This window comes from Uloborus diversus, chromosome 8 (assembly GCF_026930045.1).
Source record: "Uloborus diversus isolate 005 chromosome 8, Udiv.v.3.1, whole genome shotgun sequence".
Taxonomy (NCBI): Eukaryota; Metazoa; Arthropoda; class Arachnida; order Araneae; family Uloboridae; genus Uloborus; species Uloborus diversus.
The window spans coordinates 104,014,938-104,039,242 of NC_072738.1; the positions used below are offsets into that span (position 1 = coordinate 104,014,938).

General features: G+C 31.3%; 1 protein-coding gene across 1 annotated transcript in view; it reads left to right on the forward strand.

Annotated features, from left to right (window-relative positions):
* The first annotated feature begins 21,592 nt into the window (after window positions 1-21,592).
* Window positions 21,593-24,305, forward strand: part of LOC129228525 (myosin-13-like) — a 61,822-nt gene continuing 59,109 nt past the window's right edge. Inside the window, exon 1 of the mRNA XM_054863204.1 lies at window positions 21,593-21,683. Coding sequence (XP_054719179.1) covers window positions 21,593-21,683 — 91 coding nt within the window. The remainder of the gene's footprint in view (window positions 21,684-24,305) is intronic.

The following is a 24,305-nucleotide window of genomic DNA, read 5'->3' on the forward strand; positions in this document are numbered from 1 at the left end:
TTAAGGGAAATTTTGTGCAGTCTGTTTCTTTTTTCATTGGAACAAGATAAGAGGGTGGGAGCAGTAAAATTCAAAAAATGTCCTGTAGCTAAGGGCCACCCTAATGGCCCCTGACCATTTTAAAACACATTCTCTATATGCGGCAGCAAAAAAAAAAAAAAAAAAAGGTAAAAGCAGTAAAAATTCCCAATGCTCCAGAAGTCCCAACTACAGGGTTGCCACGCACCGGGAAAACAGGGAAAATGAAAATGGCCGAAAATCAGGGAAATGTCAGGGAAAATGAAAAATTGCATATTTCCGATCGTTCTTAGCGCGGCCCGCGATGTCAAAAAAAAAAACTTTCAGCCTTGTTTTTTTCTTCGCCATTCCCCTTCCCATTCGTCGTTTTGTCATTCCCCTCTTTCTTTTTCCCCCCTGCAGTTCTTTTTATCAACTCTCTGCCATTGGCGCCTGCGCCATAGCAGTCGGCGGCGGACATGCGCAGAAGGTATTTCTTTTCCTCGTTTGAGCGAGCGGGCTCTGTTTAAACGCTGCTTGTTTACATCGGCAGTTCTGAAGTTGTTATGATGCACAGCACATTGTTTTGTCTGCGAGTGCAACTGAAGTTTTTAATGAGCTGCAATAATCTTTTCATATTTTATATTATTTCTTTAAATTAATTAATGAAATCGTATTATTCTAAACAATTTTTTTCGGTGAATTTAGTTCATTAGACAATTTTAAACTTAGAAAGTTTTTTTTTACAGAAGTATCGCTAATCTTTTAGTATTTTGGTAGTGATCTTTAAAGACTTCCAATGCGCTTCTTTCTTTCAAAATAAAAGTAATCCGATTTAAAAAAAAAAAAAAAAATTGCACATCAGATAAGTTTCTGATCAATGCTCAAATTTTAACTTAATGACAGGGTGCCCACAGGGGTGATTATGGCGCAAGTTGCGCCATCAAAATTTTTGGGGGGGGGGGAGATTTTTTAATTATTTATTTTACTTTATTTTTATTCAAATTATCTATTCATGTTATTTTACTTTATTATTTTCATCTCTGTGTGTGTATTTTATTGGGGAGCGAGCACACTTTTCTTTCAAAACAATAATAATTAAAAATAAATAAATAGGTAAAAAAAATAAGTAAAAAAAGAGGGTTAAAAATAAAAAAATGCTGAGGCGTTCAGAAATATTGGGGGGATGGGGGTGCCATTGAACTTGGGGGGGGGAGCACCCCTGTTTTAAGAGCAACAAACAGGGGAAATATGTGAAGCTAAAATATGCATGATTTTTTCACAGGCCAAAGTCTAAAAGTGCTTTGAGTTCAATGGATTAGAGGGGTAGAAGGCAATAATTGAAAAAGTTTAGGTTTCATAAGTTTTTAGTCCAGATTATTTTAGCAATTAACTTTATTTTTGTGATACAGATGTCACAATTGTTAATTTTGCAGTTCTTTCACTTGATGTAAGGCAGTGGCTCCTCGCTATTGAAAATTAGATATGCTACATTTACATTAATTGTTTATTACAGTTATTTGCTTCACTTGTGTTAGTACATTAGGGTAGTTCAAAAATACACTTAAAAAAAAAAGGTTTCTCCTAGAAAACAGGGCACCACTCAATGTTTTTAGACTTGTGGATAGTAAAATACTGGAAGAATTTTAACTTCCTATTCCAACTGAAAGAGGGTGCTCGACCCCCTCCCTCAAACTTCATAAGTATGAGGAGGGGGTTAAAAAATACATTGAACTGAAAAAACAATGTTACATACTATAATCTACACGAGTTGTATGCATATTCATTGCTATAGAATAATTACTTACATGAAAAAAAAAAAAAAAAACAGCTGGGGAAATTAAATGTTTCTAAATTTGTGACTTTTTCTATGCTAGAGCTAATGTTAAATTAAGGGGTCATTGAGCACCCTCTTAAAATTTGAATAGGAAGCTAAAACTTTTACAGCACAATACTATTAGTAAGTCAAAAAAACATAAAGGATATCTTGGACTCGAGCTGAGAGAAAAAAAAATTGAACTACCCTTAGTATATATTTTTGATTATTTCAGCTTGAGTAAATTAAATTTGGTAACCATTGTTTGTAAAGTTTGAAAATGAGGTAAGTTTTATCAAAATTTGAGATGTATATATTAATATTACAAAATGAAGGTGGAGATCGATAACCTGGAATTTTTCTCAAAACCACCTGGAAATGTCAGGGAATTTCATTCTTGAAATTCCGTGGCAACCCTGCAACTAATTTTTATCAATCCAGGATTGAAAATTTTCATACTAGATGGTGGAAGGTTGTTGTAACATGGGTCCATTGAATAGAAATCTATTTGTTTAAAAGAGCAACGTTCCCTTTTTTTCCCTCATAATATAAAAGCAATTTTTGCTTAAATTTATTTTCTACAAAGTAATAAAAAGAAGGGTGATTAAAATGTTCACATGTCCTCATTGTATCTTATCCCCTTTCCTTGTTTTTTTTTTTTTTTTTTTTTTAGGTTGCATGTAATCCTTTGAGTATTAAAAATTTTTTGTAAATGTTTCTGTTACATGGTTATTTAACAAAAAAAAAAAAAAAAAAAAGAAGGAACTTGTACTTTTTCTGTGCATGGAAGTTTCTCTGCCAAGAAAGTTTAACTTTCAATTAGTGAGAGATTCATTGTCAATTTTATTTTCTGGAAATGATTTCATTGTGCTTTTATTAAACTTTGTTTGGCATCAATGATCTTAAGTTCTACATTTTCTAGGAATTTATCAAATGTTTAATTTTTAATTTAAATCCATTTTTCAAATGCATGAAGTTACTTGTATGCAGCGATAATGAAATCACAATGCAATGTGGTACCCTATGCTTCTTTTTTAGTCAAGAAACAATTGTATTCAGAAGCATTTTTCACTAAAATTATAGCCAAAATTTCCTTTTACGCCAACTTGCATGATTTTTTTGACTGTTATTTCCGCTCTTCACTTACTGCATATGTATGTAAAAACATACGAGTCACCAAAATATTCATTTTAAGCATCCCCCGTTAATTATAATTATTTTTTTTTATGATAGATGTGCATGTGTACTTATCTAGCATAACTCAAAAGCAGTGAGACATAGTAGATTGAAGTTACATTTGTCGTGTTTGTGTCTTTCTATATTGCTCCTCCTTTTTAGTTGCAATCAAATATTTGAAAAGTTCTCTTTACTTGTTTATTTGTGGTCAAGCAATGTCAATTTCAATTCAGTTTTGTTATTTGTGAATAATAACTTGTGAAGGGACAATTTCCCCTATTAAGAGACCTTTTGCAAAACTTCTTTTGTAAAACATTTCTTTTGTCACATTTAAACTTAAGGAAAGCATCAGTAAAGAAATCACTTGAAAGCAAAATATCAGTTTAAAAAAAGCAAAAACTTCAGCTTCCAACAATCCAGTGAAGTCTTTTAGGCCAAAGAAATTGCAGATTAGATTTGTGATAGTTAACATGTTCTCTATATAATATGACAGTTTTTTTTTCTTTTTTGCAAAAAATATTTAAAAGAGAAATGCGGAAAGAAAAGTTTTTTTTTTAACAAAAAGAGAAAGGTTTACAAAATTTCTTCCCCCCCCCCTCACAAAATGCAGACCTAAAATATAAACATATCTACCAGTCCTGTTAAATAAAAACATTGTAAGTATCTGAAACCTAAAACAAAAAAGAGAGAGAGAGAGAAAAAAAAACAACGGTATGGAGCCAAACAAAGCCATAACTACACTTTTAAAATTAAAATGCTTAGAACTTTTAACGCTTGCATCCACTTTAATTCAAGAAAATTTACTCAAAATACAAGACTAGAAAAATCATGAACTAATGCTTAAGCAAATCAAGCAATCTCATTGAATTTTTATTTTGGTATTTTTTTGTGTGAATTCAAAAATGAAATTAAAAAATGAATAGAAAAAAAGGATGTGTATGTATATTTTCTTAATAATTGTCTTATCTAGAACTGTAATCAAGTCAATTACCCTTCTTAGGATTAGTTATAGTTGCTTAAAAGTTCTTTCGTAAAAAGTAATACAGATCAGCTTTTAAAAAGGGAGAACTTCTGTTAATTAATACAGGGTGGCGACAGATCAGGGAAAAGTCAGGGAAGTTTATTAATCAGGGAAAAGTCAGGGAAATATCAGGGAATTTCGAAAAAATAACAAAAATCAGGAAAAATTGATTTTATGAAGAGATTTTTTTTTTGCTTTACAAAATTAAGTTCTTTAATTCCCTACTCATTTTCTGCCAATTATCTGTTCAAAAGAAAACTAAAATTAATGAGGTGCGATTATACACTGCCACATATTTTTGCATCTTTTTTCCTCAATGTCAAAGTATTGAATCTTACTTATTAACCACAGGACGAACTTCCTAAGATTGCTTCGGTGTCTGTTGTTGTTTATTTTACCTAGCTTGAAATTTCCTTTCACGCTTTCAATGCTACGTAAAATAAACAACCGTACAGGCAAAGAGGAAGCCGTCATTAATGCCTTTGCCTTTATCCCATTGTTTCGAAGTAATTACCGTACTGTAATCACGATTTCAGGAAGAAATCTTTGTTTTTTGAATTGATACTGATAAAAGTTTAAAAGTAATTACTTCTTCTCGTTTTTAACTTAATTGCTAAAATTGAACTTTCAATAAAAATAACTTTGAAAATTTAGTTCAAAATAATTTCAATTACGTTTTAGTTCTATCATAAATGCACATATTTTTTTAAGAGTGATTTTAATAGTTTCTTAAAATTCTTATGCTAAGTGGTTTCTGGAAGTAATTTTTTTTTTAAATTTTCTATAATCTTTCCATTTAGAAAAATTTAAAGTACTGTTTTTTAGGGTTTTTTCCAAAAAAATTGACTTGATATATTTTTTTAACTATTTTATTAAAAAAGTAGCATTTTTTAAAAATATATCTTTAATTCAACAACTTTACCCAACTTAAAACGTTTAAAATACTGCGTTTTATAAAAACATACAATGGATTTCAAGTAGAGCAAAGAAAGAAAACCATTATCATTTTTAACGTAAATCAGGGAAATTTGGTGAACTTAATCAGGGAAATCAGGGAAAAGTCAGGGAACTTTTTTTCACAGTTCCTGTCGCCACCCTGTAATATTATAAGAGTTACAAAAGCGTTTTTTCTAATTTGATTTCTATAAAGTAAGCTAAATTCCATAAATGAAGCAGTTTTCTGGGAACGCGGATGTTTTTTTTAAAAACTGTACTGTATTTTACATAATTTATTTATTTTTTTTTTTTTGTAATAGGTATCTGAAGAAAATATAGACATCTATGATGAAGATTCATCTAAAACAGAATCACAATCAAATGTTGTGCTGCCAATGCCTGCAAAACACCAAAATCAAGAGAAACAAGAGGAAGAGCAAGATAATGAAAGTGCTAAAGAAAATCATGAAAATTGTGGTACTCCTAGAAGATCAACAATGAATTCAAAAGACTTAGTGCTCAATCCTGTTGCTAAATCAGTTATAACTGTGAGTTGGCTTCCTGTATATCTTTTTGTGATTCATATCTGATTTATAACTAAAATATCCCTCCTTTTCAGGTGTAATGTGAAAAAATTACTTATTTCTTTGCATTTTGTTGATATCCGTCTTTAACGCGAAGAATATTTAGTTGGATTTTTTTTCTCTGCTGTACATGAAAAAATACTGATTAATGGGATGTATATTTAAATTTTTTTGACTGCCAAAGCATGAAGGGCCAATAAGAAGGGGATCCATACAAAGGATCCTCCTGGTCTTTTCTTTTCATTTTCCAGCTATAGCTGAGACAAATCTAACATGACAGCATTGTGAAGGTTATGCATATCCTAATCACAACAGTACGTCACTACCGGGTTAAATTTACTTAACTAATGCATTTTATTAAGAGTTTACATGTGTGCTACACAAAAACTAATGAGCTGAAACTCACAAAAGTACCAGATTTTTTAATATTAGTGATGTGCCGGATCGTTAAAAAAAGTAGATCCGCGGATCCGGACCATTAGTGTCATGATCCATGGATACGGATCTCAAAATTTTTTTTACCCAATTCAACTATCCAAGGGTAAATTTGTTACGGAAGGTATTCCTGTCAGAATAATGGCAGTTTCTTCAAAAAATATCAACTGCGGCAAAAATATAATCAAGATTGATTTACTCTTTAAAGAAATCTCCGTTAAAATTGAGGGAGAGTTGGAAGGAATGGGTCAGCGCTGCATTAATGCCTAGATGGAATGTGAAAAATTATTTCTAGCTTACTCGTTAGATGTAGGATACAGGAGCAAGAGTGTAAAGCTGCTACTGGACAGGCTAGAAATAATTTTTCCCATTTTATTTCAGCATAAATGCAGCGCTGACCCATTCCACCAAACTTCTCCGACCGACAAAATACAGAGCCGGGAACACCTTTCCAAACAGTAAATAGAGAATTTAGTCTCGCTTTTTTTAAAGGATGCTGAGAAAAACAAAAAAGAAGAATAACAGAAACCCCAAATCAATAACAAAAACTAATATTAAATTAAAAATTAAAAAAACAAAACATGTCCCAGAGAGCCAACCTCATATTAAGATGAATTTTGCGGGTCAGAACACACATTTGTTAACAAATATGAATTGACAGCAGGTAAAATTTTAAATCATTGAGCTTTTTCTCCTTATCTTCCGACTATGAAATAGCATATAAAGGCTTGGAATTGCATTTAAAATTTACTTAACAAGATAATAGATCCTACTGTATATAAGTTGGAAGTTTCAAATAGGGCCAACATTTTTAACGTACGGGTAAATTTGTACTACCATAATTGTGAAAAACGTTAAATCGGTTTTTAATTAATCTCTCCGGTAATTAAAGTTCTACAAAAAAAAAAAGAGGCCAAGCTAAGAACACTTTCGATCAAGTCACCTTTTGAACGAAAAATGAACAATCAAAATCGGTTCATCTGTTATGCCACAAAAAGACACACTGATAACACACTTTTAAAACTTATTTCCCCTTCCTTTTTGCATGGGGGGGGGGAGTTGGCACAAATTGGCTTTTGAAAAGATAATTTATAATTTAAATAGGGAATAAAACCAAAGTTAAACGGAATTTAAGAGTCTTTTATTCAAATGTTTAAAAATTTTTAGAATAGAAATGATCCGTTTAAGATCCGTCAAAAAAGTAACGAATACGGATACAGATCTTTGTTTTCCCTCGGATATTCTCGGATACAGATATCCAGAACATCACTAATTAATATCCAAAAGTATTTTCCAAAATTTTAGAGTTCCTGCATGTTGAGCAATTTAAATCAACCCGATTTTAATCATGATTTTTAAAGATTAAAATTTTAGGTTCAGAAGAATGAATTTGATGGTATGTAGCTCAAAGTATTTTTATTAGAAAACCCTTTAAACAAACAAATATTTCCAAAAGAAAAGGAATGATTCATATTGTTGTTAAATGAAGTAAAATGAAACTGAAGAAACCATTATAGCAATAAAAGTAAGAAAAGAACTTGCAAAAGATATATGAAACAAGATGTTTCTTTTCAATGAAATAAAGAGTAATAAATTAGACTAGACATTTATCTGTTAGGGGTTAAGCTATTTAATTATTCATTTAAAAAATAAACTTTTCATATATATCCTCTTCAGCTTCCATGAAATCAATACAGTTAGACAAAATATGCACCTTGATAAAAAGACAAGAATTCTAAAAAATAATAATAATAATAAAAATAAATAAATAAAAAGAAAGAAAGTCTGCTTTTCAAAATAAATAAATAAAAAATCATTTGAAAAAAAAAATCAATGCTCTGTTACTTTTATTCTTTGTTTCCGCATTATTCGAAGCTTTTTTTTCCTTTAAAGAAAAGCAGAAAGATGTTGTTTATTTTGATTGTAAAAAAATGTCTAGGAAGTAGACTCAGCTGGATATGGGACTTGATATTAAGTTTTTATCCAAGTCAGATATGCTTCTGCAGGTCGGGGTTGCCAGATGTTTCTAAAATTATTATCTGGCCAGCTTTAATTTTTCATCTTTACTAATAATAAAACTCAAAGTCTCTCTGTCTGGATGTCTGTGACGCGCAAAGTGCCTAAACCACTCTGCGGATTTTCATGAAATTTGGCACTAAGTTAATTTGTAGCATAGGGGTGTGCACCTCGAAGCGATTTTTCGAAAATTCGATTTTGTTCTATTTCTATTTCAATTTTAAGAACACTTTCCGGAGCAAAATTATAAGATGGACAAGTAAATTACGAAATTAACATGACGTGGTATGGGAGAGCGAATAACAAACATAGCCAATTGGCAAGAAATTCATCATCCATTATTTGTAAATATACAGGCGAACAGAATGAACTTTTAATTTTCAACTACAGGCAAAGCTGTGCCGGTACCACTAGTTATATATAAAAAAAGAATTATCTGATTAAGACATCTAACTTGAACAGTTTAATTTGTTAGTACCAAATATTATTTAAATACATTTAAATTTCTAAATTCTATACAAATAAAAAAATCTGATTTAAAAAAAAAATTAGATTTTATTATTATTAAAAATGTAATTTTTATCAACCCAGGCTTCCAATGTGGTAAAATGTTTTACAACCATAGCCTAAATACAGCAATTTGTTCATAAAGCTGAGCTGCCATTTTGGAGTACATATTTGAGAGATCTTAGATCCTCAGGATTTGGATCTTGGATGTTGAAAATTTGCATAGGTCAGTTTCAAAGGCATGTGTGCACCTCTACAAAAGGGGGAGATGGGTGGTAGGGTCATATCAGGTCAGTTGATGTGGAATGACTTGAATCAGAATGATCAGAATTACATTTTGGAGGAGGGAAATCATTTGTAGCTGTGCAAAAATCTGAAAACTGTATTTGAATAATCCTTTTGCTTTACTGTTTTCTTTATCTTCTAGGATCTACAAGATAACAATCTTACTATGAGTGAAAATACATTGAAGAGAAAACTTGCAAAACGAGCAGGTAAATTGCCTTTTAAAATCATATACTCAATTTGAATTTTGCTGCAAGTTTATCCTATTTTAATACACAAAGGTGAAGTGCTCGTAGAAAATCGGTCGTAAGCTTTAAATTAGGTTTTGACTTGTGTAACGAAAAAATTAGCTGAACCAGGCTTGCTCCACGATTTAAAGTGACCAGTTTTAGTAACCGAAATTCAGAACTGATCATGGCGCAGGGGATGCCTTTTTTTTTCGCCAGAGGTTCAATATGTCTGCATACAGAAGAATTTCAAATTTCACATGAGAAATTTGACAATTCCGCTACAGACGAGTCCTGAGGGATGTGTTCCAAAACTCCTCGCGTAAGTCGAAATTTCGCGTTATGGAAAAATATATGTATACACATTTTTTAGAAGCATACCAAATTCATTCAGACACTTATGAACACCCCTCAAACTGCTTTAAAGTATTCCTCAACTATACACTACATTTTCTTACATAAATAACTGAACTTTTACTGTATTTAAAAAATACAAAACTGTTTTATTCCATATTAAATGCTAAAGATGCACAAAATAAATAATCAGTGGAAGGGAAAGACCTAAAATAAAGCAACATGGTTCGCATAGTATGTAGTAGTAATAAATTCTGCACTATAATAGTGCTGTACAGTAGATACAGTAACAATATTTGTAAGTTAAAAATTGAAGATAATGATGATCCTTCTTGCTCTATAAGATATCAGATGGTACATTTTTAAATGCAGTTGCTTTGCCGTTTCTTTTTTAAAGTTTCAATTTGTGGTAACAGCTCCTCTTCCTGATCTCTTTTTTCCAGAATACAAGAGCAGTTTCCATTTTCATAATATTTACTTAGATAGACTGCAATGCAAGCTTCAGTATTGAAACTAAGTTCTGAACTTTTACGGATAGCTTTTTGTTTTCACTTTTTAAGTATGGAAGATTCATTCATACTTATTGTCGTGCTACCGTTGGTGTTTTGTAGTTGTTCAAGCAAATCAAGTATCTTAACCTTTTTTTTTAATCAGAAACTTTCTTTTTCTTTCCATCTTCACAAACTTAAGATGAAGGTGCCACTAAGATGCCATTATGTTTCATCAACTTTAATATTTAGAATGAAAAAAAATGAATAAATGAAAGTTGCTGAGTGGTTGGTTGATGCACTAACAACACGATGCGTAGACAAGTTTGCTGTGGGAACTTTCGCTGTCAGTGATGCTTAAAGGGATGTAATATCATTCTTGAAATCAATATTTAGTATCTTATAACAAAACCAATATTTCCTTCCAAAAAATCTCGTGTTGTGGACGAAAAACTCGCGTTAGCTCTAAAATTCGTTACTCGTCAAATTTATATTGTAGCCATTTTGCGCAAGTCGAATCGCGTTGTAGCGGGCATCAACTGTACTTCTTTTGCAATATGCAGAGATAAGATTTTTTCTGGCTTTTACCGTAATTTTGGCTTTTTCTGTTGACTTTTTAAACTTTTCCTCCTTCTTTTTCCTCTTTCAGGCCTTATTTTTCTCAAAAATTGGAAAAAAAATACGATTTTTTAGAATATTTGGTCCCCGATTTCTTATTCTTTCAATTTTTTCCCCACGAATCTTCATCCTCCCCAATATCTGCCAAAAACGTATGTTTTAGAATCATGCCAACAATGTCAAACATGTGCTGCGCCGAAAGCATCTTATATCTGCTCATTTTATTCATCATTTCAATAGTATTTTTATTACTTTAATATATATATATATATATATATATATATATATATATATATATATGTATATATATATGTATGTATATATATGTAAATTTTTTTAGTATTAAAAAAAATAAGAGGGTGGTGAATCTTACATACTTTGGATTGGTGCCCCAATTCCGATACTTGTGTCAAACAAAACAAAAGCAAAGAATTTTTTATTTTTTAATGTTGTGGAAAATTCAACTTTTTTTTCTTTTCCTATATATATATATATATATATATAGCAAAGAAGAACCCCCCCCCCCCCCACGAAAGTCGGGTCTAGCTACGCCTCTGCTATGAAAAGTATGTTCTACCACATTTTGAAATTTTAGATTTTTCTCTCTGTTGTAAATTTTTACTTTACAAACAGACCGAATTTTAAAATTTCTGTTCTCACTCGTTAAAAACTATAAACTCAAATGTTTGTAATGAAAAAAATGTATTTTTCTCTAAAAAAATATGAAAAGTTCACACTATTGTGTGATGCAGCCAAAATTGACCACTGACTCCTTCAACCCTTTGTTCAAGGGCTCAGGGGTTAGAAATTGTTGCCTCTTTTTCAAAATTTAGATTTATTTAGGAGTAAATACTTTTGCAAGAAATGGTACAATGCTGCAAATTGTACAAAATAATTACTTATACTTAAAAATATGTATTACCTTTAAAACTAGTAAATTAGCCATTTTTTTATTGAATTTTTGAATATCATGTCTTCTAATTTCTATTTTGATGCAGTTTTTGATATCATCCCTTTCACGAAATTGTTTTGGATATTACCCTTGTACAAAATTTTTTTGGATTTCCTCCTTTTTGCTCTCTGACCACTCTCATCCCCGAATATACATCTTATTACCTATAAGGCCAAGATGATCTTTTGGTCTTGCAGGCATGCAATTGATAATAATTAAGCAGAACTAATAAATGAGTGATAATTCAGATGTATGAATAAATAAATACCTTAAGTTGAAAAATAACTCATTGGGTAATTACAGTATTTCGCTATACAGAAACAACACATTTCTTGGTATTCCTGCATCGATGGTAGCAGGGTTGCCTACTGCTCTGCATTTTGTGGAGTTGCTCCTGAAAAGTGGCGAAACTTCACGGCTCCGCAAAGAAGTTATTTTGCTCCACATTTCCCGCCTGAGCGTTTTCAAGCTTATATTTTGCTATTTTATCATGACAAACACGTAAATATGAGAAATCAAAGATGCTTATACTCAAAGATTGAAATATTGTTTAAGGCTGTTTTATTAGTTTAAAAATTATTGTTTCTTACTAGTGCTTAAAATGATTATTAAAGCTCAAAAAAAAAAAAAAAACTTTAATTAAGAGGTTTTAGTTATTTTCATTGATTTTTACACAAAACACTGAACTGCTCCACAAATTTTTTAAATTGATCCTCAAAATCATCACAGATGCTACTCAAATTGTTCCAGAGTGTCAGGGCCGTAGACAGGGTGGGAACTGTCGGGACAAATCCCCCCCCCCCCCCCCCCCCCCGAAATTCTAGGACACAAACTTTAGTCCTTCCCTTTTTTTAGTTTTTCCTTCTCCACTCAAAAAAAAAAGAAAAGAAACAACCAAGACTCTGAAACCTTGGAATCAAAACGTTTCCCCTCCACCTTGACCTTGTTACTTCTTTCTTTCAGTCAGACCCCTTGTCTGACTCCCCCCCCCCCCGCACAAAAAATGCGCAGTGGACAAGGGTCATTGTTTGAAATGGAGAATGTCGTAGACTGGTTTATCTTCCATTTTCTCTTTCAAAAGTAGAAAGGGATTGGGGTTCCCTCTGTCCTTTCATGGACCATCGTGGTGGGTTGAATGTTTCATTCATTTCACCACCTAAAACCCCCTAAAAATAGCTTTTTAGCATTTGGTATCATCGCTTTGTGGGTTTGGTAAATGCTGACTCTTTACTCATTGTCAACATAGCTTTGCAAGCTATATTTCCTTTTTAGGATAACGCATGTATAGTTGACTACTGATAAATTTCACGTTCATACATATTTAAAAGTATTTAATCAGGTATGTAGTTGATCTGTAGATATATTTTTGGGGGGTATTTCAAGTACATTTTTGGTGCAAAAATTTTTAATACATTCATTTAAAACAAGCATTTTAAATACAACTATACTTTACGACTGAAAACAACTACGAGAAATGCGACGAAAGAGCGATTGAGGGGGCTCACTTTATTAACTGTATTTCGGGATATTCCCGTTTGTCCCGAAAAAGTAGTCGAAAAGTTTTCTAAAAGTTCTCGTCGTATATAGTTTTATAATAAATAAGTTAATAAAAAAAGTTATTTTAAACTAATATTTTATTACTTTTAGTTTAAATTTTGCAAACCCCAAATAAACACAACTTCGAACCCTATCCCCCCTCCCCTGGACTACTTGTGTGGAACCACACTTGCCTCTGACCATGTCCCCCCTCCCCCTCGAAAAAAATTCCTGGTTACGGCCTTGCAGAGTGTGTCGCCAATGCGCACATCTCTGGAGTTTGTTCCGATCTGCTCTGTTCTAAGTGGATGTTTTCCCCAGTGACGTCAGAGGCTCTGATGTCACTACGATTACAATAGCAGAGTTCAATTAGTTTGATACACCACAGCTCTTACGGAGTTTCTCTGATTTTATTGTATGTTTTGAAAATTAAAAAAATTTTTCCAGAAAAATCTGATTATTTTTGAAAACTCAGGTTCAAATGCCTATAGTTTTATTATTTATTTATATTTGTAAAAATATTTCTTTTTCAGAATTCCAAAAGTTTGTCATGGAGAATGAAGATTTAAGCAAAGTGTGCAGTCCTAATATCCCAATGCTTGGGAAAGTAAGAGAGGACACTACCATCATCAATAGCTTGGAGCGAGAAATTGCTTTACTTACTTCTGAATTGCAGAAAACAGAAGATGAACTTCAAACTACTCGATCCAATTCAGTTAATTTGGAAAAAGGTATGCAGTTCCTTAGTAAAATATTTTCCTCTTAACGTTTCCTTTGTATTTAAATAATTTACAGATTTACATCAGACTCGGGGTGATTGCTTTCTAATTTTGCTTCACAATTCCAACATTTATTTTCTAAAGTCATTGAAGAAATGCTTGCAGCTTTGAAGTAAACCTCCATCTGTTCATTTTTCAAATAAAAAGAATAATACAATTGCCTTCCTAACTAATTGTTTTCTTTGCTGGAGTAATAGGTTCTTACTTAAAATAGTTTTCACTGTGAATGCAATAAAACCTCTTGGCATTTGTTTTTGTGAGTAATTGTGTCAAAATTTTGGATGTGCATTTAAGTAATGAAAATATATATTGATGAGAGTTTCTGTTTGCTTTAGAAATCAATCAATGTAAAGAAATAATATCATCTTTAAAAGCACAGAATTTGGAATTGTCCACTCTAAAGATGCAACAAAAAAGTGACTTTGAGATGTGCATAGAAGCGAAGAAATTTATTCAAGAAGAGTTAACGAAAACTTTGAATGAATTAAATGGTAATTTTTTTTATTGCATTTGTAACTTAAATGTCAAAACTACAAAAGATAAATACTGTTTCTTGATGAATTTCCTGGTTCTGGGTTTTTATTTACTTATACCTACTACATGCAAACAATAGGATTAGATTTTTTTTTTTTTTCATATTTTTAATATTTGGGGACAAAAAATATTTTTCAATAAAATCGTAATAATGGATATGAGACATTCACTATTCTGTTGTAAATCAGAAAAACTCTATGACTCAAGTTATCACAAGTAGTTTCTTTCGGAACCAAGCGACAATCTTTTCCCGTAGACAAACATCAACTTTCTAGTGTCTGATTAGTACTCTCTTAATTAGTTAAGACTACAGATTGTTTCTGACATACCTTTCTAACATTTAAAGCTGACTTTTAAAAACAAAATATGCCTCTGTCATCTTAAGATATAGATACGGAAAAAATAAAGAAACAAGCAAACACAAGAGTAGCACCTCTTAAACAATGCGACAAATATATTTTTTTTCCAGAAATGTTCTTTAATTGTAAAATAAATATGTAAACAAAAATAAGCACATCAAAGCAATTACATTAAAAAAAAAGTGCACTGCTTTCTGTTCTAAAATAATGCACTCTGGATTCTCTTATGTTTCCCATTACCAAAGATTAAAATAAAAAAGTTATACTTTAGAAAATAAATAATGAAAATCCTTAAGTAAATAATTTTCATCAATAATAAAATCATATGCACAAATTTCCAGCAGATTTGGCTTCTAGTAATATTACCAACTTTATTTTTTTCCAAAGAACCTTGTTCATCCGGCCCCTGTTAATGAAAATCTTCGGTTTATTTGGATCAAATTTGTAGAGTTAAAAACATGCATTTAATTAAATAATAAATTTAAATTTTTTTTTCAAGAGCAGAACTATAAATAGCCAAATATCGGTTTCTGTTTTTATTAAACATAAAAGGCCTGCATATAATGTACAATAAAAAGTATAGAACTAATTAAACAAACAATATGGTGTACTTTGGAGCTTCGGACTGACACCACTGCAGCTGAACTGTAAATGATACAGTATTTGTGAGAAACGGTGCTATGTAGTTTTGTTAGATAGCATTTTTTTCTGTCTTCAATTAAAAAAAAGTGTGCTCATTTTAGAATATTTTTGCTTATTACCCAAATTTCCGTTTATTTGAATTGCCTTTGGTCTCCGTTAGTAGGGATAAACAAGGTTGTACTGTACATGTAAGGACTGTTATGAGCCCCACCTATCAGAAAGTAAATTCTGGCTGTGCTAGTAACCATAGTATTTATTCATTTTACTGCTTATTTAGGTTCAAACCTTATTATGTCGATTGTGGGGTTTATTGCACTGCAACAAGCACTAAAAAATTTCAAATTATGGCACATGTTTTCTGGTTTTATATTTTAAGATAATGCTTGGCAAACTAAATAGGAAGGAATTCGTTGGAGTACAAATAACATTACCAAACAAAATAACTATGCATCTTCATAGCGGCAACACTTACCTCTTTTTGTGAAACGTTCAAGTCATCCTAAATTCCGTATGAGAAGCAATATTAAATGCATTGAATGCTTTATATTGATATCCTATTTAACGATTCCTCCATCAGTTTTTCCAAAACATGATTTTAGTTGATCAAGAGAGGGCATTCCTAAATTGCCATGAAACTTTAAAGGGAATGCTAGGGGGAGGGGGGATTTTTTTTTAATGCTGTACACAAACTTCAACATTCAAGGTAATTTTAAGTCAAATGTACAATTTTTTTTTCATTTGGTTTTTTATTATTTTTTTCCCAATGGGAGGGGTTTAACCTCTAAAACCCTCCCCTTGGACCTGACCCTGAAATTAATATAAAAAAAATGTGTCATATAATATAGTTATAAAGATATGTTTTGGAAATTTGATGCTGAGAAGAAGGAGCGGTTTCCCTGATAGTCATTGATGCTCTCTTTTATTGTGGTTCAGCTTTAAAAAAAAAAAAAAAAATCCTGTCTAGTCATGTCTAATGAAATTTTCATTTCTGCCTAATCTTTTTTTCTGCCGTAGAAAAAGAGTCTGAAAACTCAAAATTGAAGGAAGAATTAGCTGTTGCTGAGAAATATAAAAGTAAAGCCTTTGCTTTGTCAGAAAAGTATGAATCTCTCAAGAAAGAAAGATCATATCTTCAAGATAAATGTTCTGCTGTGTCAGAAGAACTAGGTAAGTTGATGAAACTTAAAGTAATGTCAATAAATTTTCTAGCCAAAATTTTCCAGTTTCAATTTAGCTATAAAGTGAACTTTTTTGCTGATATGTTTACTCTTTAAAATTAGCCGTCACTTTAAGTACTATTTGCAGCTTAAGGGGACTTTTAGATTTAGATTGATACCAGACTTTAAAGGCTTTATATGCACATCTTGGAGCAAAGGAGTGTCATAGGGGACATGATACTGTCCAACCACGGATTGTATGGAATTTTCAAGCGTCCAGATAAGACGAATCTGTCTGAATGAGGAGGAAAAGTAAAAATTTGATGCTGTTATTCCGCTTATTTGAATGAGACTCTTGCAAAAGCTGACACCGCTAAAATATAATAGATTCATCCATTTCCGGCTGTAAAACGGATGTTTGTCTTTCCATACAATCCGTGTCAGACAGTAGATTTGTTTAAATTTATCAAAATGAAAGATGTTGATAGATCAAACTTTTGCACAGAAAGCAGGACAAGGGGTCATTGTTTTAAGCTATTCAAATCTCAGAGTAATCTGGAAATTAGAGAAAATTATTACTTCAGTAGGGTTGTGGGCACTTGGAACGGTTTACCGCAGGGTTCATTGATTTAAATCAGCTTGATTTAAATCAAGTGATTTAAAAAAAAAAAAATCATCGATTTAAATCAGTTGATTTGAATCAAGTGATTTTTTTAACACTATCATTAATTAAAATCAGTTGATTTTATTTTTATAAATTAAATTTGCATTTTTAAAATGTAATGCTCTACATTTAACTACACTGCATCATACTATCTTAACTTCAACAGGCAAAACCATATAGATCCCTCTTTCTGTGTGTGTAACAGATTCTCACTCTCCCAATATTGCTTTTACTCTGAAATCACAGTTTAGAACAAAATAAATATTTGCAGTTTTACTCATACACTATAGTTAAGAAAAGCAATTGTTCAACATATTATTTTACACTAAAATGTACATCATGATCCAAACCTTATCTTTAAGCAAAGCATAAAACAGAATCACATCTGATCTAAGCATTATAACGTATATTTATAAATATTAAAAATTTATTGAATAGTTAGAGAACTTATATTAATTTTATAAGTAAGCTGAGTGGATTCATCTATTGTGTATGAAATATATTATGTTTATACATGTAAAGTAATTAATATCTACAAATTTTTGAACATTTAAAAAAAAAATTTAAAAAATCTGATTTAAATAAAACAAAATAACGAACCCTGGCTTACTGGAGGAGGCTGTGATGAGCAAAGGGGTAGATAGCTTTAGGATTAGTCCCCAATGATCTTCATTGGGGACTAATTAATTGCCTAGTACCAGCCTAGCTGGACCCAAAGCTTGTTGCTGGTCGTCGTATTTGAATTGTCCTTATAAGTTTTTGATCTGCTAAAAAAGAGGGAAAACTAGGTCAACCCTAGTCATTTCCAGCATGCCAACAAAGTGCATAATACAGAGACTACTAAATCCTGAAATATAATTGAGATTGAAGGACGAGTAACAATATTTTAATTTTTAAAAAAGGCACATTTATGAGGAATAAAAAAGTTCTTGCTTAAGTACGTGCAGGATAAACACACCCCTTCCTCGGAACTCTCGGAATTAAACACACTTCACATTAATTTTGTGTACATGATAAACTTGTACATGACATGTACAAGTTCATATTATTACAAAACTATTTTAAGTAAAATGCAAACGTTGAGGCACATTTTTACAGCTGGGATTTTATACTTCAAGCAAAACTTTTGCTCCAAAATTTTCAAGACTAAGTTTAATAATCAACATTAAAAATATCAAGGAAAGGCTGAATAGGATCAAATGCTATAGTTTGCCATCGATTTTAATGATTATGGGGTACCACTGTTATATAAATTTGTTGCACAACATACTTGCATTTATTCAGCAAAATCATTTGAAGTGAAAGTAAATGTTTGACGCTTGAGATTTTCATACAGTCTCCAGATTTTGGGCAATCATCCTTTCATTCTGGCCAATTCGTAAACGCCTAAAATATTTAGTGCTCCAAATATATTGATATTATTAGCATACTTCACACTATATTGAACCCGCACCTACTGTTGATGTAGTTATTATATGGTGAACTGATGAACAAGAGCGGTGAGTAAGGTTGCAGCAATGGTGCAAATGGAATTAGGGAAAAATATTCAGAACAATGAATAAATAAATTTAAATATAAAAAAGCAAAAAAAATATATTTAACTGTGTGTTTTTTTTTTTTTTGCGCATGCGTGCCAGGGGGAAGGGTCCACGAAGTTTGTAGTTTTTATGGAGGGGGTTTGTGAAGGTCTGAAGTTTGGGAACCTCTGGAATAATAAATAAGTAAGTAATGCGTTAAAGGATTACTGCTTTTTCCTACATCAGCTTTTAACCGACTTTAAAAAGGAGGGTAGTATCAATTCAGTCCGCCATCATGTCTGCTTTTTTTGTGTGTGAGTCAGCTCATTGGGTGTCTCACTTAGTGAACCAATTTTGGTGATTCTTTTATGGATAGAAAATGGCCTAACTTAGATCCCATGTTTTTGCCTAACCTTCTTTGAAAAATAGTTATGGGTGATAAAACATAAAATTTCTTATGTTTTATTTATAAAAGGATTAAATGTGAAAGTTCTTATATTTTATTCCTTATATGTTACCATAACAAATGATTCTTATACTGATTGTCGGGAAAAGTTTCGAGAACGCTGGCTGAAAAACCTAGAAACGTTAGAAAATAATTTCTTCTGATTATTTCTTTTGCTTGTGCGTATTTATGCAAGCCAAATAAAAAAAATGTACAAACAGTAATTTCATTCTTTTTTGTAGCTCTAGCAAAAGATGAGCTTGCTACTTTAAATTTGAAACTGGCAGAAGCTTTGACTTTATCTGATGACTATAAAACTAAATATACTTTACTAAAAGAGTCCAAGGTTAAAACAGATGAAAAACGATTTTCACTCTTGTCCTCAGAGCTTGGTATGCAACATATTTTTTTTCTTTTCTTTGTTATAATATCTAATATAAAACTGAATAAGGAATTTTGTTCTATATTTTGAATAGATGACACCAAAGAAGCGCTTAATAGAGAAAAAATGAAGTCAAAAGAACTCGCAGACACTATTAAAAAGCAAAACACTGACATTACTACTTTCGAAGAAATGTATATGTCTAAAGAAAAAGAACTCGTTGAATTGGAAGAAGTGAAAAAGGCTTTGGTTGAAAATGTATCCACATTGAAAGACAAATTAGGTATCATCATTTAAATCTTAATGTGTATGGATCATTCTTCAAAAAGTGTTAACTTTTCCATCACATGCCTTTTACTAAAAAAGTTTTAAAGAACAATTCATTTTCGAATGCTTTTTAATTTCATCAAAAATATATCAATTTAATCCCGCCAACAATTTTTTAATAATATTTTTTATTTTAATATATTTTTGGTTCAAAACATGTGTGAATTCTCACCTCCGTGGCATGCCACACACCTGGTATGGCTGTTTATGTTGCATAATAACTTGTTTAAGTAAAAATATATACTTATTTATTGATTATTCTTTTCACAAGTGTCTCAAATACTAACTGTTTAAGTATATTTAATTGTTTAATATTGTGTTTCAGTTCGGTTTAGTAGAATAAGGAGTCATGTCGCACAATGAATCCCACCTCCGTTACCGAAACACAAAACGCCCTTCTTCATTAACACGTGGCAGCAATGAAATCACATCTTATTTTCCATGATCCTAGGGTTTGTTGCCCTTGTTTACTATCAGCCATAAAGAAGTTTTGAGATTTTTTTTGAAAAACAGGAAGATAGATTTTGTTTGAAAAACTAAGTTTGGTTATTGTGAAGTCTCACCTCTGTGAACTTGAATTTCAGGGATGTAAATTAATGTAAAAAAAAAAAGTTAACATGGTTCAGGGGTCTAGACAGAGGAAATTTGGGTCCATTAACCACAGACCCTTCACAAAAATCCGATTAACCAAAACGAACGCTTCACAAAAATCCGATCAACCAGAACGGACCCTTCACAAAATTCCGATATGCCAAAGCGAACCTTCCATAAATTATTTATTGAAAGAAAAAATCTAAAATAAAAATGTATACTTCTGTGTATATTCTGATATTTTTTTAAAATTAAACTAGGGGTATCATTTTGTATGCAGATCTGCTGATTCGGCAAAAAAGTAAAAAAGATCAGCACTTTTGTGATGCTTGCGCAAACGATAAATCATTAAATACTGCCAAATATAACACTTCTTTCATGTATATGTTTCTGTTTAAAGAAATTGACCTTAAATCAAGTCCGCTGTTTTGTTTCTATTATTTTGCTTGTTTGTTTCATTCCAGCAGAAAAGAACACAAAATGGCTCCGTGGTTGTTTAGATTTCTCTGAAAGTGCAATCACCAGCCCATAAAAAAATTCTGCATCAGACTTTTCTTCTTGTTCATGATATGAACAAAAAAATAAATAAGTTAAGCACAAATTATAGATTTGAACTTTGAACTGCTAACGAGTAGCTAGCTAGAAAAAAGATCACTTGAGATAGGGTTACCAGCTTTTAATTAAGCACCATTTAGCGATTGCTATTCCTCAATGGATATCGGATTTTTCATATTTTTATTGGTTGTAACTTTTTAAGGGGCAAAAAAAAAAAAAAAGAAAAAAAATTGTATGGAAAAGTTCAGAGAAGACTGGCTGATAAACCTGGAAAAGTTGGGAAATAATTTCTCCTAATTATTTCTTTTGCTTGTTCCGTATTTATGCAAGCCAAATAACGAAATGTACAATTTTTTTATAGCTGTAGCAAAAGAAGAGCTTGCTACTCTAAATTCTAAACTGGCAGAAGCTTTGACCTTATCTGATGACTATAAAACTAAATATACTTCATTAAAAGAGTCCAAGGTTAAAACAGATGAAAAACGGTTTTCACACTTGTCTTCAGAGCTTGGTATGCAACATTTTGTTTTCTTTTCTTTGTTATAATATCTAATATAAAACTGAATAAAGAATTTTGTTCTATATTTTGAATAGATGACACCAAAGAAGCTCTTAATAGAGAAAAAATGAAGTCAAAAGAACTTGCAGACACTATTAAAAAGCAAAACACTGACATTACTACTTTCCAAGAAATGTATTTGACTAAAGAAAAAGAACTCATTGAATTGGAAGAAGTGAAGAAGGCTTTAGTTGAAAATGTATCCACATTGAAAGACAAATTAGGTAAGTTTTCATATTTAGTGAAGACAGAAAAAAGTGACAACACATGAATGGATCACTAACATCTGTACCTAGTTTAAAATGTTTGATTTTTTGTAGTTTATGTTTATGAGTTTGATCACACAATACGGCACAGCAGTGATCCCATTTTGCAATTAGGCGATGGATGAAATACCCCCCATGTTTATAAATCAGTCAAGCTAATTGCAGAAGTGGAAAGCCGTGTGGGAGAATAAAAAACAAGCAGCCCCTCTCATCTAAAAATGAATCAAATTGATTTGAGTTAAAATCTTTTCTGACATTTATCTCGCTCGCATATATATGTGGGGAGTGTTTCGACCCACCTAGGGGTGATATCGGACTTGAATTGCTACGTATTTGCTGAATCGCAGATTGACCAAATTCACGCTTACGAACTCTGAAATAATGTAACATTTTGAACTTTGCACATTTGTCATTGATTCATGCATGTTGTTGTTGCTGTTGTTTTTTGACATTATCCGATTTTAGGGTGGGTTCAAAGATTTTTATATGATGAATCAAAGATATATTTATACACACACACATATGTATCTTTACTAATATTATAGTGTTTTTTTTTTTTTTCAAAATATTTTTGTGTTAACATTTTCACACCTTAATTACTCAACTGATGATCATGAAATGTTGTATACACATTGTGAAGAATAGAACATTGAGTATCTTTTTTCTAGAAAAAAGTTTGAATTTTAATTTTAGGAACTTGAAAGGTCGTTGACAGGTATGTGTAAAGAAAGATGAAACCTTACAATAACATCTGTAATAAGATACAGGGGTCAAAGTAGTCCTATATATCCTATATTTCCAAAAAAAGCATAAAAATCGTCCTATATTTCCTATATTTTTAAAAAATGTTATATTTCCTATATTTCCGTTTTTTACCCAATATACAGTGGCTCCCAAAAGTGTTCGTACACCTACGATTTTCAATGAAATACCCCACTATTCATTAGTTAAAAGTAATATTTTGGAATGGGGGTTTAATTATACGATCTATGATCTATTTTCAACAACACTACATGAAAATTTTTAATAACATAATAAAACTTGATTTTTAAGAAATCAAAAAGTGCCAGAAACTTGATCTCACAAAAGTCTTCGTACACCTAGGAAAAATGTCAAAAATTAGTAAATAATCTAACTTTTTACTACGTTATTATTTAGTAGAATATCATGCAGTATCAACAGCAGCTTTTAAACGTCTAGGAATAGATTTCTTTTTTTTTTCTTTCTTTTTTTGTGCAATTTCTGAGTAAGTGTTCAGCCACACTTTGAGTCTTACTGTTTCTAGTTCACTTTTCGTTTTAATGGTGTATTTCCGTAATCTAGCCACCAGATATCTCCAAATATGTTCCATTAATTTTAAATCTGGTGATTGAGGAGATATTTCCAAGTTTAAAGACAATTTTTGAGGCACCAAACACAAACGTTTGCTTCTTATCGTTATCTTGATAAAAAAACAAAGTTGTTTCCGATTACCAAATTTTGGGCTGATAGTTTAAAATTCTTTTTTAAAACATTTAAATGAACAGCATGATGCATTATTTCTTCAAAAAATTCCAAACTTCGAAGTCCTGATGCTGATATGTACCCTCACACAAAAACATCTTCACCCTCCTGATTAACTGATCCAACTGAGTTCTTCAGATTAAATTCCTCAATTTTTCTTCTATTTACAATTGTGCAAAAATTTAACCCAAAATGTTGAATTTATTTTCAAATATACGTAAGACGTTGTTCCAAAACGTTTTGAGCTTATTTGTCATTGATTTTACGACAAACCATTCAATCCAGCTAATCAGAGAACTTGGCGAACAATTTTAGGTGAAAATTAAACGTAAAATGTTCATTCAATTCTGCAGAAACTTTTTCATCACTCAAATGTGTATTTTTCATAATTTTTTTAACTGTAAATCTCGGATCACGCTTTGTTAACTTTGCCAGTTGACCTTTTCTTACCTTGTTTTCCGTCTGATTCTTTTCGTTAAAACATTTTATCATGCACTTTACTATAGAATGAAATAAAGTATTTAATTTAGAGACAGTTCAAACCAATTTACGGCTACTGTGAGGGGGAAAAAATCAAATTTCGAATCTTGTTTGTTGCTTTTTACGCATACCTGCCATTTAAAAATAATAAGCAGAATATTAGGGAATAAATAAACAAAAAACTAAAGTCAAATGACTTTACAGTGTCATCACAAAAATAATAAAAAAACGACATGATAACTTTAATCATGAATTTATTCGAAAATATTTTAGTGTACGATGGCTTTTGTGGCATATTTTTTCTGTCTCTTCGTTTTTTGACAAATTTCAAAAATAAAATCTGGCAATATTTTTAAACTACTGGGTTTTATTTATAGAATGGCATAAGAATGCTGTGAAAAAAAATTGGACTTTATATTCGAATTCAGTTTTGCGTTATTTTGATTTTACTACAAAATTTCAAGGTGTTCGAACACTTTTGGGAGCCACAGTATCTTTTAAAAGGAACAGTAAATAAACTTTCTTACATCGGATTTTTCGTTGAAAATATGTGCCCGAACGAATTTCAAATAAAAAAACTCAACTGACTGAATCCTA